The following is a 15,681-nucleotide window of genomic DNA, read 5'->3' on the forward strand; positions in this document are numbered from 1 at the left end:
AACAATTGTCTCATTTGTGTGTCGAGGAAAAACTACAAGACACAGAGATCTCCTGAGATTTAAAGGACCAGCCCTTAACACTTCTAGGTCCTGTTACATTTTACTGTTTATGAGAAAATGTTTTATTTATTTATTTATTTTATTTTTTTACAGTAGGTGTGTATGGGTGTGCTTAATATTAACTGTATTATTTTAAATATTACATGCTTACAGTAAATGGTGTTTGAGTTTACATTGGGTGTGTATCTCATGTAGTGTATGTTTACAGTAGGTATGTGTTTGTTTGTGTGTGTGTGTGTGTGTGTGTGTGTGTGTGTGTGTGTGTGTTTCCTCTTGTCTGTTTCCGCCTCCATTTTGTCACTGGTGTGCGTGTGTGTGTGTTTGTGTGTCTCAGCTAAAGCCAGTGAGGAGGAATAACACACACACACACACACACACAGAAACTCTTCAGCGGGTTCATTTTTACACAGATCACCAGAAATGGACGGGTGAGCATTAAATACGCTCTTCGTTTATGTGTAAAAATGTATTAATTAATCATTTAAATACGAATTAGAAGAGTTTCTCACTTGCTGGAATGCTAACGCTGCTAACACGCTAGCGTGGTTAACACTTAAACAACCGTTGTTTAATAATCTTTTTGTAACGTTTGTATTGTCTTGTATGACATGCCAAGAGCACGAAAAATCGCAAGAATTAAAATAAGTAAACTACAAAAACGAGTCCATAAACAGCAAGCATGTGCTAGCAGGTTAGCCTCACTAGCTGTGTGTTTGCTCACGTTGTGCACACAAGATTAAACAGGAGTTTAATTGAGCGAGTCTTTTAAATAGTTTTATTTGTAATTAATATATTAATGTGCTGGAATATGATGTAATTCCCCAGTGGACCTCGTTTAGGTTGTAATTATATGATTTCACGTTAGCTTTTTTACCATCATAAAATTGATAAAATAAAACAATTTTTCAGTGTATAATGTGTCAAGTTGCATTCAAATACGAGAAAGTCTTAATGCTGATAAAGTTCTGGTTAACCAAATAGCATCAGACTGTACTCTAGGGCTGTGTGTCAAAACTTGAGCTGGTTGTTACCTAGACAGCATTCTGGACATTATAGTCCCATAAACTGCTTTACGTTACCCAAATTGCATTCTTGGATCATAATGCCGAAAACTAGTGATCTGCCTTACTCATTTTCATTTTTGAGCATCTATGTCTCATAACCTAGTGACCTGCATCCTTAAAACAGTATTTTAGCCTCAAAATTGAATTTGCTTGAAACATCCTTTTTGAACTTCATGCCTAGTAAGCAGCCTACCTAGACAGCATTTATACGTGCATTTCTGGCCTTCTGGAGGAAGAGTGGGATAAAGTGATGAAATACTGAAATGTTCATCAGCTTAATTTGTTGTGTCATATAATGGAGGGGGTTTAAAAAGATTCGGATTAAAGGATTTCTAGCCCAGCCTTTCTTTTTTTATTCCTGAATTTACATTAACTGAATTAACGTGTTATTTGTCTGATAAAATATCACTTTGTGTTTTCAACAGAATTGGTGATGTCGCAGTTGGTGTAAAGGTAAACACTGTTTTCAGTATCCTTTGTGCGGTATGTATTTTGGATGATGGATGGATGGATCGGTAGTTACTAAAGTAAACTCTTGATGGATTTTGCAGTGCAATAGCAACTTGACAAAGGCAGCTCAGCACAACATGCATTACTCTGAATATGATCGTAATGTAGTGTAATTTAGTTTTTAATAGATGTCCGCCTGTTGCAGTGGTGAGACCGAGTGGAAACCACAACAGAAATTTGACCCCATAGATACCAGAGCAGTGTGGTAAACCAGGGTATTTTTTACGTTAAAAAAATCAATAATTACTCTGCGATAGGGCTGTCTCAAATACAAAATTGTCATTTGATTATTGCTATACAAATAATTGCTTTTTTCAGTTAAAGTGTCAGATTTGCTATTAAGCTTAATAAAGATCCACCTGTAAACGCAGGGCATTATATACAATTTTATTGTGCAAAAATGTTAAATATTACTTTCCTCTATTCGTGTTGTATGGAACTAGCCATTTTAAATATTGAATTTTGGCAATATAATATTGATGATGATGATTAAATATTGGAATATAATGCAATAGTGTTTCCACCCTAAATTTTCACTTTAACATGCAATTTTTAAGGCAGGCTGATTTAACCCATGTGTCATTAACCATGTGAATGTTTCTAAAATATGACATTATGTAGGATGATAAATGAAAGTGAATTTTGAGCCCTCACACTATGTACATTTCATGCCGTATTCACTTACATTTGCTAATCATCAATGGCAGTGTCTGGTTGGAATTAATAATGAACAGTAATTGTGATCAGGTCTCAACGCTATGGGTTTTTTCTAGTAGCCTGGTCGAGCCAGTGGTTCAAATTTTACTTGCCCTGCCAATATTTTCACTGCCCCTGATTCTAATTTTGATACCAAACTAAACACTGCAAGCCTAACAAATAAAAAGCTAAATTAAGACAAATTAACAGTCAGTAAATAAGAAAACCTGAACCAATCACAAGCAACAACACATAAATGAATAACAAAGATACACATGAAATTATTCTTTAGGAAAAACATCAGACGGACTGAATGAGACACAAATCCACTCTCTGACAATAGGTGGCGCTTATGGAACAGCAGCGATACAGTGTTTCCTTGGTTTCTGCTGTACAGAAAGCAGCACTGCGCTTATTAACACTACTTTAAAGGCATCTGTTAACTGCTGTTTACATGCTTCATAGTATTTCCACACAAATGACATTTTGGAAAATTATTACAGTGCAGTTTGTGTGCAACAAAATGACCAGTCGATTGGTGCATCAGTATCCAGTAATGCTGTGTTCAAAATATTAGTGCTTTTTAGTATTAGTATTTGTTAAGCGTGTTACTTATCTTTGTCAACCTGCAACCCTGTGCACGCGCTCTCTTTCCACTATAAACACACTTACTTTCTGAAAACACCTGTTAGGTTACAGTTAAGCGATCTCCACTTCAATATTCTATAACATTGTAATTCATCAAGTGTTTATTTACAAGAGAGAGAAAGAGAGGAGAGAGTCTGTGCACGTATGAATTACTTCAATTTTGCCGCATTTCTCTATTAACAGTGAAGCTGTGGCTTTAATTTTAACACCTCCATGTTTAGAAAGATAATTTAGCTCTTGAACGATTAAGCTGTTTATATTTTATAAAAATATGCAGGGCAGTGCTAAAAAGCTTGTTCCTGAATGTCTGATTACACGCAAAGCGTGATCTGTGTGAGTGACTGAGCGCGTGTGTGCATAAGATACAGAAGATACACAGCCCTAGTATCCAGTGTGTAAATTAACTATAGAGGAATCACTATTAAAGCTACAAAGTTACTCATCAAGATGGGTATTTTGAGATAATTTTGCATGTATTCATCCGTCCAAGCTCAAGAAGACACTGAAAGAATCTCAATTCGGTCCTCAGGCATTGTCACACAAAACGCACTGCACAAGTTCTGTATATAGTTTGCGTCTTGAATGCTTTAAAATCACTTGTATTTTTTCAATTAGCAAGCCTTAAAAACACATTCAATTATAAACATTTGTGACGACGCAGCAGTGGCCCGATTGGCCCATCGTGACAAATTCTTCAACTGTCCCAAGCGTCTTTCACACTGGCTGGCCTCTTATTGTCAAGCCCTGGTAATTATCTCAGACCTACACAGTGATAACCAATGCTGCTGCTATCTCACTCTTTCTTATTCTTGGTTCATCCAAACATTGGCAGACTTTGAATAGTCACCATTAACAGCCAGAATGGGATCTACAACCAGTTCTTTTTATTTAAGATATTTGCTATTCCCTTATTTTTTGGTGGGAGACTATTAGTACTGACCTTAATAAATTTGCATCACTGAAAGTTAGAAGGATGATGTCGGCTTGTCTTTAATTTTTTGCTGTCCTGTTGGCCTTAGGCTGTAGGGTGGAGTATGTCTTTGTCAATGTCTCTGTCACTCCATTCAAAAATACAATACATGCTTTTTTTAGTATTGCTGTCAGGAACATAACTTGTCTTCACAGGATTTAGCATTTATTTCCCCTCTTATTTTTTTAAACTTATTTGCGTATTGCGTGGCATCAAAGCCACATGAAAAAAGACAAAGAAGCCTAGGGTGATGCAAACATTATTTGTTTTTGAATGGACAAAGAATTGCCAAGCCATTAAAGTGCATTATTGGATATTATTATGTAGCTGATTCTTTGTCGTTGAAAGAAAAGTGTTTTGTGGAAATGTGGAATTGTCCCTTATATATTAGATACAGGCCTGTTACAGGTCTCCATCTCCGCTTTTCAAAAAATTAGCCTGGTAGTAATTGAATGGGGGCAGTTTATGTCCAGGGTAGTTAGAGAAGAACTTGTTCTTTTCAAGAGATGCCTTCTGAACACAGGCCTTTTAACTCGTTTTGTTTGCCAACAACAGAATTTTCCTTCCTGGAAAACGATGTTAGCCAATCTTTCTGGGAAAGCAGGTGGAAAAAGAAGCATTTGATCTTATTGCTTTAAAGTCCTGCTTTTCCCCCCCCGTCTGTTCTAATCAGCTTTGATGCTGAGGCTTGTCTGTAAAGACCTTGCCATCTCTTAATGCATTCTTCTGCTTTCGGTCGTTTCGTTGTGAAACTTCACCATTCTCTTGATTGTCTGTCGTGTCGATGCCCAGAAGGCAGGCTCGGCAGCGACTTTATTGGCGCCGTAAAAGCAGCGTCCATAAAGAACAATTCGGTGGAATTTTTGGAAGGCACGAACCTGAGATGATCCTATTAGGAAGTTTGTTTTGCGACATTCGCCATTTGCCTGCTGTCCCATCCGTCACTTTTAGCTGCACTTCAAGCGGCGGTCTGATCGCGCCGGGGCCCTTCGGGAACATGGGCAGCTCAGGAAGAGATGACAGCATCTGACATCTTAGACTCAACAAGATTAAAGCAACAATCTAGAAAAATAAGGCGGAAAGGCAGAAGCGTGTGGACGTGTGTTTTAGGTGCTGTGATTCCTTAAGCTGTCCGCAGAGAGCTGTATTTCATTGTTTGGTTGAGGGGATTGTGAAAGGAGGACATCTTTATTGTAGAGCGGGATTTTAGTTTTCTCTTTGTGTTTCTCCGCAGAGAGGATCAGATGAGCTGCTGTCCGGCAGCATGTATAACAGCCCCAGTTCTGGGCTGAGCAGTATAAGCGGTAAGTGTGACTTCCGCCCCCTTTCCAAAATATGCAGTTTTCACAACCGCATTAAAATAATCCAATTATAACAGATGGTTCAGTGTGAAATCTGATCTGAGAAAATCCTATCCGGGAATAACTTTACGCTTTCCTGTAGGTGGGCACCCACTCTTAAAAGCATGTGACCGGAATTGTGATTATCTGCATCTTATTACAGCTTCTTCAGCAATAGATTTCAATATCCCATTCAGTAGAGGAAAGGCTTTACCCAATTAAGGGAAGCTTTGTTTCTTGGGTTCTTTCTATTAAGGATCTCAATCGGAAATGTAGTGTGAAATGTAATAGAAGAGAGACTTAAAGTGCAGTTTAGACACACTTTCAGTCCTGGCTGAGTATTAACAATCTGCATCTTTTAACTTGATGTTGGCAATATGGTTCAACATTTTTCCTTTAAAATGTGTTCTCTTCATTCCCAGTATAATGTCCTCTTTCTGTCCACTTTTGGCAGATGCGACATCCAACGGTAGTGACAGCAAAAAACTTCGAGTTGAAGACAGAGTCGGCGATGCCCCACTATCCCGCGTTCTTCACATTAGAAAGTTACCCAACGATGTCTCGGAAACAGAGATCATTGCCCTGGGGCTTCCTTTCGGAAAGGTCACCAATATCCTCACACTGAAAGGCAAAAACCAGGTGCGTGGGCAAGCTGAAATAGTCCTGAAAGAGATTTGCTATTTCTGGTCCGACTAACAGTTTTAAGTCCACTAAGTTCATCTTACCTCATCACTGAAATCGTCTTTGTCTTAGGCGTTTCTGGAGCTCAGCACAGAGGAAGCTGCCATGACAATGGTCAATTATTACTCCGCTGTGACGCCTCACATCCGTAGTGTGCCGGTCTACATACAGTACTCAAATCACAAAGAACTGAAGACCGACAATTCAAACCAGGTAACAAATCACCTAACTTTTCTTGAAAACTTAATTATTTCAAGGGACAGCCAATCAGAACGTAAATCCAACTATGCTGACCAGATTTTGGAAAAGTGAGATTTTGTTTTGGGCAGAATAGTCAATTTATATCTTCTGCTGTTTATAGTGTGCACGGAAATTTACACTACTATTCAAAGGATAAGGGTCTGTAAGGTTTAACGTGAATTTAAGAATATGCCATTTGATAAGAAATACAGTAACAACAGTAATTCTATGAAATATTATTCCTAAGTATTATAAATATAATTTCCGATTTTAATATATATTTTAAAATGCAGTTTAATGTTTATTCCTGTGATTGCAAAGACACATTTTTAGCAGCCATTTTTTCAGTCTTCAGGAATGATCCTTTAGAAATTATTGTAATATGCTGATTTGGTGCTCAATAAATATTTCTTATTATTCTCAATTTTGAAAACCGATGCGCTCCTTAATATTTTTATGGAAAAATTGATAATAAATGAAGGATACTTTGAAATGGTGGAAAAGTTCAAATAATAAATCTATTTGTTGTTACTTTTTATAAATTGAATGTATCCTTGCTCAAAAGAAGTATAGATTTCTTAAAAAAAAATAAAATTGAAACTCTTCAACAGTTTTGTATTTTTTTACATTGGTTTGTTGTAATAAGACAAAATGTTGTTGGTTACTTTGCATGTAATTCAGACCGTTTATTTCTGTTTAAATTGTGTATTTTTCGGGAAAAATTAGCTGCTATGAGGAATGGACATCTCCCATTATATATGTTTAAGTAGTGTTTGTGTCTGACCTCCAGTCAGGTGGGACTCTCACATCGGGGTCTAACTCTAGCGATGGTGGTGGTATGGCCTCCAGTCCTGTGCTGAGGATAATCATTGATAACATGTTTTACCCCGTCACCCTTGATGTGCTGCAGCAGGTAGGGGACACCAATGTTTGGATCAGCCCTTTTATTGAGACTTTACATTGGTGAAAAATTGATGTCCTGTTGATGCCGTGTGTTAATTATGCTTTTTTTTTTCTTTTTTTGTAATGTCTTTTCCCCTCTGTTGATAGCTCCCCTCAATGCTCTGCTTTCTCTGTCAATAGATCTTCTCAAAGTTTGGCACCGTCATGAAAATCATCACATTCACCAAGAACAATCAGTTTCAGGCCCTGTTGCAGTACAACGATCCAACCAATGCGCAGCAAGCTAAAGTGGTGGGTTTGCTCTCAGCGGAAGATGATGTGAAAAGCCAGTTTTTAGTGCCCTACGAAGACGACACACATTCTTTCTTTCTGTCTATCTCTCCTTGTTCTTTTTTTCTGTCTTTTTCTCTTTTGTTCTAGGCTCTAGATGGTCAGAACATATACAACGCCTGCTGCACCCTTCGAATAGACTACTCTAAACTCGTCAACCTGAATGTAAAATATAATAACGATAAGAGCAGGGACTACACAAGGCCGGAGCTTCCTGCTGGGGATGGGCAGCCCGCTCTGGATCCCACTGTGGTTTCTGCCCTGGGTAAAGATTCCACTTCCCTGCTCGGTAAGATCCCAGGTACTTGCCTCTTTTTTTTTACTATCTATTTTAGTGTTTGTTGTCTTCATTCACATGCCCAAATGCACCCTCGTTGCAAACCTGTATGACTTGTGGAACACCAGACTTATGAAAGGAAACACTGTTTTTACACATTTTGTCAGAAAAATAGACAGCTGTTAATACTGACAGTATGTAATTTTCACGAATACTCTTCGCAATGACATTCAGTCCAGATCCATACTATATACAAGATGTCGTATTTTAGAGGACCTTTTTAGCTTCACCCATTGTCTTAAATGTGATGCTTGTGGCGTGAGATGCTTATAAAAATAGCAAGATGTGATGCAACAACCCAAAACATTTGTCTGTTGAGTACACAAGGAGACAAAATGGCCATTGGTTCTCAGTTTGTTTGTGAGCCGGAACCATCATTTCTTCATTGATTCTGAGCGCCACTGAATGGGGACAGTATTTTAATCAGCATCATTGATTTAACTCAGCCTGTCTGAATGGTGAGAAAATGATAATGTAAAGCTGTGTTTATGAATTAGAATGTGCTCTTAAGTACTGTAAAATGTCAGGTAGGCCGGTGTCTCTGAGCGCCTGGGCTGACCTTTTCTCAGAGATCTGCTCATAAGGCCTCTTAATTTAAAATGCAATTTGACATTTCCCCTGCCACGTAATCAAGCAGGTATTTTATTGATATTAGCCTTAAAATGATTAGGTTTTAAAATCCCACATGGTCTTAACCTGGTCCCTCTCACATCAGGACGAAGAACTAATGTGTGATACTAGGGATGCACCGAAATGAAAATTCTTGTCCGAAACCGAAAACCGAAAAAGAGAAAACCAAGGCCGAAAACCGAAACCGAAACACAGAAATAAATTATGCCAATTATTAGTACCATTGCATTTATTGCTATGACCGTGTACTAACTTTACTAAAATTAAGACATTGCAATTGCATAAATTAATATTAAAGTTTCAAAGATAATTACAATTACATAACTTATTAAAAAAAAAAACATAAAAATACATAATTACAAATGATGTAAATATTTATAAAGCACATTGCAATAATGCACAGTATAAAATAAAATTCAAACTAAAATTTATCCCACTCATGTGTATATTTAATAATAATGTACAGGCCTACTGGCTGCAGAAAGGTTTTAAAATGAACAGTTCTCTCATAAAAACAAAGTGCATTTAGGTGAAGTGCATTTGAAATTTTTCTATGTAGGACTAGAAAGTGCATTACTTCTCCAGTCTGCAAGACTGTTATCACTTCTGGGGATGGGGACTTCAGACAGTTAACCATCTAGCTGTTGAGCTTGTCATCTGCCTGACATTTGAGAAATATTTGAGAGAGTGTATTTAAATAGGGCCAGGGCATAAATAAACATTTTTATCAAATTAAAGCAGAAATCTAGCAGAAAATCTAGCATAAATATGGCTACAATCTGATATTATGTATGTATATATGTTTGTGTGTGTGTATAAGAACAAAATAGCCAACGTATTATTATTATTTGGGGCACTTTCTTGCAGAATTCCACTGAACATATCAGACAACGATGGTGCATGCCACTCATCTGGTGCAAAGACCAGTCTTTTTTCTGCGCTCTGATCTGTCTCCTGCCCTTTGCGCTTCTCCGTCTCCACGCGGGTTCTCCGCATCCAGCGCGGCCTGGATCATTTCTCGTGCGCGCTGCCTTATTGCCGCATCTAAGTAATGGTCTTTATAACGCGGATCAAGCACATTCGCGATTAAGTGCAGAGGATCCGAAAAGATCTCAGTGAGACGTGTGCTAAGAGACTCTATAAGACTGTACTTTTCTTTGTTTTCACTTCGTGGTTCGTCTTAATCTCTTTGTTAGGAGACGCTTTAGTGCTGCGAATAAAGGAATAAGAAGAGAGAGAATGTTCTCACTGGTGTGAAGTGAATGTCGCGGGGAGCTCGTGGTCTTTGCTATGCAGGTGCACGTGCAGGTCGCGGTTTCTGTTTGCGTCATCACAACATTTCGGCCGTGTTGTTTCGGTGATAAAAGTCTATCGGCCGAAAACCGAAAAGGCCATTTTCGGCCGAAAATTTTCGGTGGCCGAAATTTCGGTGCATCCCTATGTGATACCTGTGTGTAATTCCGGTTTTATTGGCTGGCACAGCTTAAGTAGACGAGATGATGACTTTCTTCAACTTTTCTCTACAGTTAAAGTTGGCTGAATGATTGCCTATTAAATATACAGCACTGGCCTACAAATTGTGCAGTTCTCTCGATGTATGTGCATGCTTTTGGACTCAAATGCCCATTTCTTCCTTCCTGTGTGATTGCAGGTGCTCTGAGCCCGTTGAGTGCGGCTGCCGCCGCCGCCGCTGCAGCTGGAAGAGTCGCTCTGTCCGGACACTCGGGGGCTAGCGGAGTGCTGCTCGTAAGCAATCTAAACGAAGAGGTCAGTATACTGTTACACTGTGTACCTTAACCTCTGCTTCACATTTACATATTTCAGTTCGTCATGTCATGCCATGTTACATGTTCAGACTCCTAGAAAATGCCACTTCCTCTGTAAGGTTTAGTCCTATTCGTTTTTGCATAGTGCTGCAGTCCCATTTTACAGTGTCTCTCACTCTTTAATTCATAATACACTTGTAAAGCACACAGAAACTATAAGTACCTTAGTCATATTTCAACCTCAAAATGTAAATACTTATGCTTTTATTTAAATAATTAATTTTTGTTCAATTAAATTAGGATTTATTTGTAATTTTCAAAAAGCCTATTACATAGTATAGAATTTTATTTTTTTATATAATTAGTAATTTTTTATTCGTTTATTTTTTACTCATGTATTTCATTGCTTGTAATTGAACTATTATTTAATATTGACTATTATTATTATTGAATCATTCTCTGTCTTTTGTGTAAACGGTGTTGTTTAATCGTCAGTCCTCACGTATTGATGTGGGGTCAGTTGTGGTTTTGTCTGTCCACACCATAACTTTAAAAGGTGGTTTTCATGTCTACACAAGCATGGCAATCACAAAGAACCGGGTTAAACTCTGTGAGTCAAATGCTTGAACCTGTGATCAGCTTCTCCTGGTCTTCAATCTCCTGCATGCCTCTTAAAAACTTTATTATTATTCATCATTATCATTATCAGATGCTCCTTTTATTTTTTAGTATGAATGTATCCTTACCCTGGTACTGGGTAACTACATCTGGCACATTTATTTGCTTTTACAATGTAGAAATGCATAAAGCAGCCATTCTCTGACCAAACTCCTGCATTTCCGGTGTACTGACCTGTATTATATATTTTTTGTCCCCCCACCCCACCCCTTCATTTATATTCTGCATTCGCTTCCCCATTTTTCTCCATTTTGATTTTGTCCCTCTCTTCCATCCTGTCTTTCTCTGTCTTTCTTTCTTCCCTCATATCTGTTCTTCTTGCCACGCCTTGACCACACCTCGTTATTCATGTTTTTTTTTTTTTTTGCTTGAAAAAAACTTCGGACCCCCCAAATTAACCGCCCTGAACCATGATCCATGACCACTTCACCATTCTGCGGGAACCACCCTCCGTTATGGATGATCTGTTCATCTCCGCTCTTCCTCGACTCTTCTCTCTGTCCGCTTGCTCCTCTCTCCTTCTAAAGATGGTTACGCCCCACAGTCTGTTTACCCTCTTCGGTATGTTCTTGTTAGCTCTACTTTTTTTGTTTTGTTTCTGTTATTCTTATTATTCATGTGATTTATTGTTGTTATTATTATTATTTTTTAAGTCGACATGAAATGAAAATTTACCTTAGATGACTTCATTATTACATGCTCCTGTAGATATTGACCAATAGTTTCCTTTTATGCCTAGGGCCAAGTGTTCAACTTAAATTTGACCACTTTTTACGGGTTCAATTTGTATTTTGACCCTGTAATTATATATTAAAGATCTAAAAAAAAAAATCTATATAAATTAAGTTGAAACATTTTTATTAAAAATATCAGTTATTGGTTTAATCTATTGACTTATTTTTGGTAGTGAACTATTTTTATTAGTGAACTAGTTATTTAGTAATTATTGAGGCTACTTTTCTAAAATGTTACAAATATTTAATGCGGAAATTAGTTAGTAGTTAACTTAATAAAGGTTACAATATAATGGCTCTTTCGAGTCATAATAGCAGTGTACTTCACATGAATTTTTTGCCTCAAAACTGGGTGCTGGTTATGTGCAGTACTTTAATCAACTGTAAACTCATAATCCGGCTCTGTTGTAGCATAGAACATCCACTTTTTATTATTCAATTCCAAATGGATAAATGTCAAATCCAGCCCTACGTATTTTTTCCTGTTGAATGTTCTTGGAAGTACATACCATTATGGAACTAAAATGGATTGTGAATGCCATTTCATGTTGACTTTAAACCATTACCATTAATTGGCTTTTAGAGTAAAAGTCTTTTGCCATTTTTTGTTTTTTTTACTTTGAGCCTTTTGAAGTATTTAATTTGTTTCAGTGCATGTGATCTTTGGTTAAATTTGCACAGTGTTTATGTTCCTTCTTAGTTCTTAATTCCTTTTGAATTTGAGGGTGTATATATCCGAGTGAGTCTTCTGTCAGGTTGTGATTAGTTTTCTCCATTTGGATGAATGTTCTGTGAGTCTATCAGTCTTGTCTTTCCACTCTCTGAGTCTCACTTCTTACTCGTTCCTCCCTCTTTCGTTTCCTCTCCGGCTGCTGGCTGCTCTGTTCGCAGGGGTTTATGGGGACGTGCAGCGTGTGAAGATTCTTTTTAATAAGAAAGACAGCGCACTGATACAGATGGCCGATATGAACCAGGCTCAGCTTGGTAAGACTGCATACTGAAACATCCCTCACAGCACAGCCGTTATTGTCATGTTTACACGCCACTCAGATTCAATTGAGTTGCAAAATAGACTCCATTTTAATTCTCAATAAATCTTTTATTCATTATAATGTTACAGAAGATTTCTATTTCAAATAAATGCTAGTCTTTTGCATTACCATTTCATCAAAGTCTCAAAAATGAGTATGATCTCCTCAGATATAAACTGTTATCAACATGAATAAGACATCATTCTTGTGCATCAGCGTATTAGAATTATTTCTAAATGAGTAATGGTTGATGAAAATTCAGCTTTGCCATCCCAAGAATAAATGAAATTTTCTAGAAGAAAAGTAATTTTATATGGTAGTATTAATTACTATATTTTTGATCAAAAACGTCAGCCATCATAAGCATGAGAAACCTCTCATGTGTCTCCTTCTCATTTCTCTTTGTTTGTTTGGATGTGCCTCAGCGATGAGCCATCTAAACGGTCAGAAGATGTATTCAAAGATCATTCGCGTTACAATGTCGAAGCACCAAACGGTTCAGTTACCGAGGGACGGTTTAGACGACCAGGGTCTCACGAAAGACTTTACGAACTCACCTCTGCATCGTTTCAAAAAGCCCGGCTCCAAGAACTTCCAGAACATTTTCCCTCCTTCTGCCACGCTGCATCTGTCAAACATCCCGTGAGTAAAAAGCTCTATTCGCCACTTGTCAATCTTTGTGTCAGTCGTCGGGGAGCTAAGCCATTTTTCTGTCATGTTTTGAAGGCAAGACATAACTGAAGAAGACCTCCGAGTCCTGTTCTCCAACTCCGGTGGCACTGTGAAAGCTTTTAAGTTTTTCCAGTAAGTCTGTCAACGTTCAGCTTCTCCTCTAAAGATGCTTTTGTCTTTTCTTTCATTTGTGTGACCATTTTTGTTGGCCTTTTTCCCTGCAGGGATCATAAAATGGCTCTAATTCAGATGACAACCATCGAGGAAGCTATTCAATGCCTCATCGACCTCCACAATTACAACATGGGTAATAACCACCACCTGAAGGTCTCCTTCTCCAAATCCACCATCTAAAGCAACCCGAGAGGTCTTGCTCCCAACTGCTTTTCCAGCGTTACCTGTTGACTGTTTAAATGCACTGGGGACCACAATTTCAAGAGTTTCTTTTCCCAAGTTTCATTCCACAAGAAGCTGTTGAAAGAAGGAAATATTGTGACGGTTTTCAAGGAAATTTTTTACCCCGTTTCCCTGTTGTCAGCGCTCTGACACATAACCTCTTCAGTGGCGGAAAGGTGTTTTGGTGTCTGCACCTCTTATAATAAACCGAAAAGAACGTGCCTTACAAAACTTAAATGAATCTTTTCATACTTCATATTCTAAAACCCAAGCAGTCCTCTGAGGGTGATATTAGTAAGTTTGGTCAAGACAAAAAAATTTGTTTCCTTTTGCGTCTGATCCGTATACTGTTTGATGAAAGCCTCTTGGATGTGTTTTTTTTGTTGTTGTTTTTTTCAGTTCCTAATGTCTGTGACATTTCAATTTAAGAATTGTAAATAAACCTGTGATTCCATTGATGGTCATTACGAGATGTTAGGCCAATTCTCAGCCCATCAATCCAGTAAAACCTTATGTTATTTGAAGGGAAACGAGAAAGAAACCTTTTTATTTGACATTTTGCTCAATTTACACCATTTGATCTTGGCTTTTCTTTTATCTATGTGCGTTGTCTTTATCCTAAGTGGAAGGTTATGCTTTTTTTCTGCATGTACCGACTGGTGCATCTTTATTCCTAGTGTTGCATGGATTGGAAATCACTTCTTTGTGTGATTTGGAAAGATAACTACAATGGAAGGGACCAAAGTTTATGTGCCTATAGTCTTAATTTACTCCAAGATTGAGCATATTAGTTTGCTTTTCAGAAGAGAGAAGACTCAAAGAGAATGTCTTATGAGAAGAATTGAGAAAATAAATGTCATTGATTGGCAATCCACACTATGACTTATTAGAGGGACAAAAGGATCTTGTCTATTTTGTTTTATTTTGTATTTTTTTAAACCTCTGTAGGAATGTATGATTCGGCATAGTTTTGGATGTGGCACAATTAAAAGACTTTTTCTAACAAAAGCGGGGCGATTTGACTTGGTTCTGTGTGTTGATTTCTCTTTCTCTTTCCTGTTTTCTGCTTTTATCTGTAGCGTGCTCAATAAACACTTGTGTAGTTCAGTATTCGCTCTCTCTCTCTGTCTCTGCCGCCCTCCACTCCTTTTAATGGTTCTGATGTTTTGTTCACTTCCAGGGTGGGAAAAAGCTTCAGGAAGTTTGAAGTGTCAATAATTTTGGCAGAACGGATTTGTTTTGCAAGCAAAGTGTTAAAAACACAATTTCTCACCCTGTAAATCCTTTTTCGTGTGACCCATCCATCTTTCCTGGATATGAAATTGCTTTGCCTTTTAGTTGATCCTTTTAGTTAACACCTAATTCTGTATCACGTTCATGTGCTTCAGCCCTTCCTCTCTTAAAAACATTGATCTTTGCAGTGAATTTCACTGCATTTGTCTTTTTTTTTGCATGCACTTAAAAACAGTCCATGACCTTCATTTATTTCTGAATGTTCACTGATTTGTTTGTTTTCTAATATGTTTTATGCTCTGTTTTGTTTTTATAATTAAGGTCTTCTGTTTTTTTTTTTGTTTTTTTTTGTTAAAGTGTGTGACCAAGCATTGAAAAGATCTTTTATTTTTGTCATTAAAATAAGATAATTTTTCTGTTGTCTGAAACATTAAAAAGTGGATGAAACCTCTGAGCCGCATACGTATCTGGTTTGAAATTTCGTTCACATTGGTATTTCAGAGATTTGTTCCAGATTAGATTTCAAGTTGTTTTTGGTTATTCAGGAAGTGATGTCATATATAATGTGTGCAGTAATGTTCATATTCACACATTTTCAGTCATTCTTTCCCCGTGTAAAGAACTATGGGTTGTTTGCTATAAAGTGAATAGAGCATGTGAGATGTAATAATGGACTTAAGCAGAGGCCAAATTTTCTTTAAAATATATCCACTTCATCATGCCTAGAGTTGATCCGTGCTGGTCGCTGAGGAAATACATCAA

The 15,681-nt window shown here is 37.5% G+C and overlaps 1 protein-coding gene across 2 annotated transcripts; it reads left to right on the forward strand.

Annotated features, from left to right (window-relative positions):
- The first annotated feature begins 336 nt into the window (after positions 1-336).
- On the forward strand, positions 337-15,356 carry LOC113093834 (polypyrimidine tract-binding protein 2-like). Of its 2 annotated transcripts, none has more exons than XM_026259412.1 (14): positions 337-488; positions 1,550-1,577; positions 5,183-5,252; positions 5,743-5,927; positions 6,042-6,182; positions 7,000-7,122; positions 7,293-7,403; positions 7,533-7,731; positions 10,061-10,176; positions 11,381-11,414; positions 12,479-12,571; positions 13,044-13,260; positions 13,345-13,422; positions 13,515-13,858. In XM_026259412.1, exons 1-14 carry the CDS (start codon positions 481-483, stop codon positions 13,642-13,644), a joined length of 1,533 nt encoding a protein of 510 aa, XP_026115197.1. In that variant the 5' UTR covers positions 337-480; the 3' UTR covers positions 13,645-13,858. The 2 variants fall into 2 exon arrangements, with proteins under 2 accessions (XP_026115197.1, XP_026115196.1); XM_026259411.1 differs by having other exon boundaries at positions 338-488; positions 7,533-7,743; positions 13,515-15,356.
- The last annotated feature ends 325 nt before the right edge of the window (positions 15,357-15,681 follow it).

Source organism: Carassius auratus, unplaced genomic scaffold (genome assembly GCF_003368295.1).
Source record: "Carassius auratus strain Wakin unplaced genomic scaffold, ASM336829v1 scaf_tig00215163, whole genome shotgun sequence".
NCBI classification, from domain to species: Eukaryota; Metazoa; Chordata; class Actinopteri; order Cypriniformes; family Cyprinidae; genus Carassius; species Carassius auratus.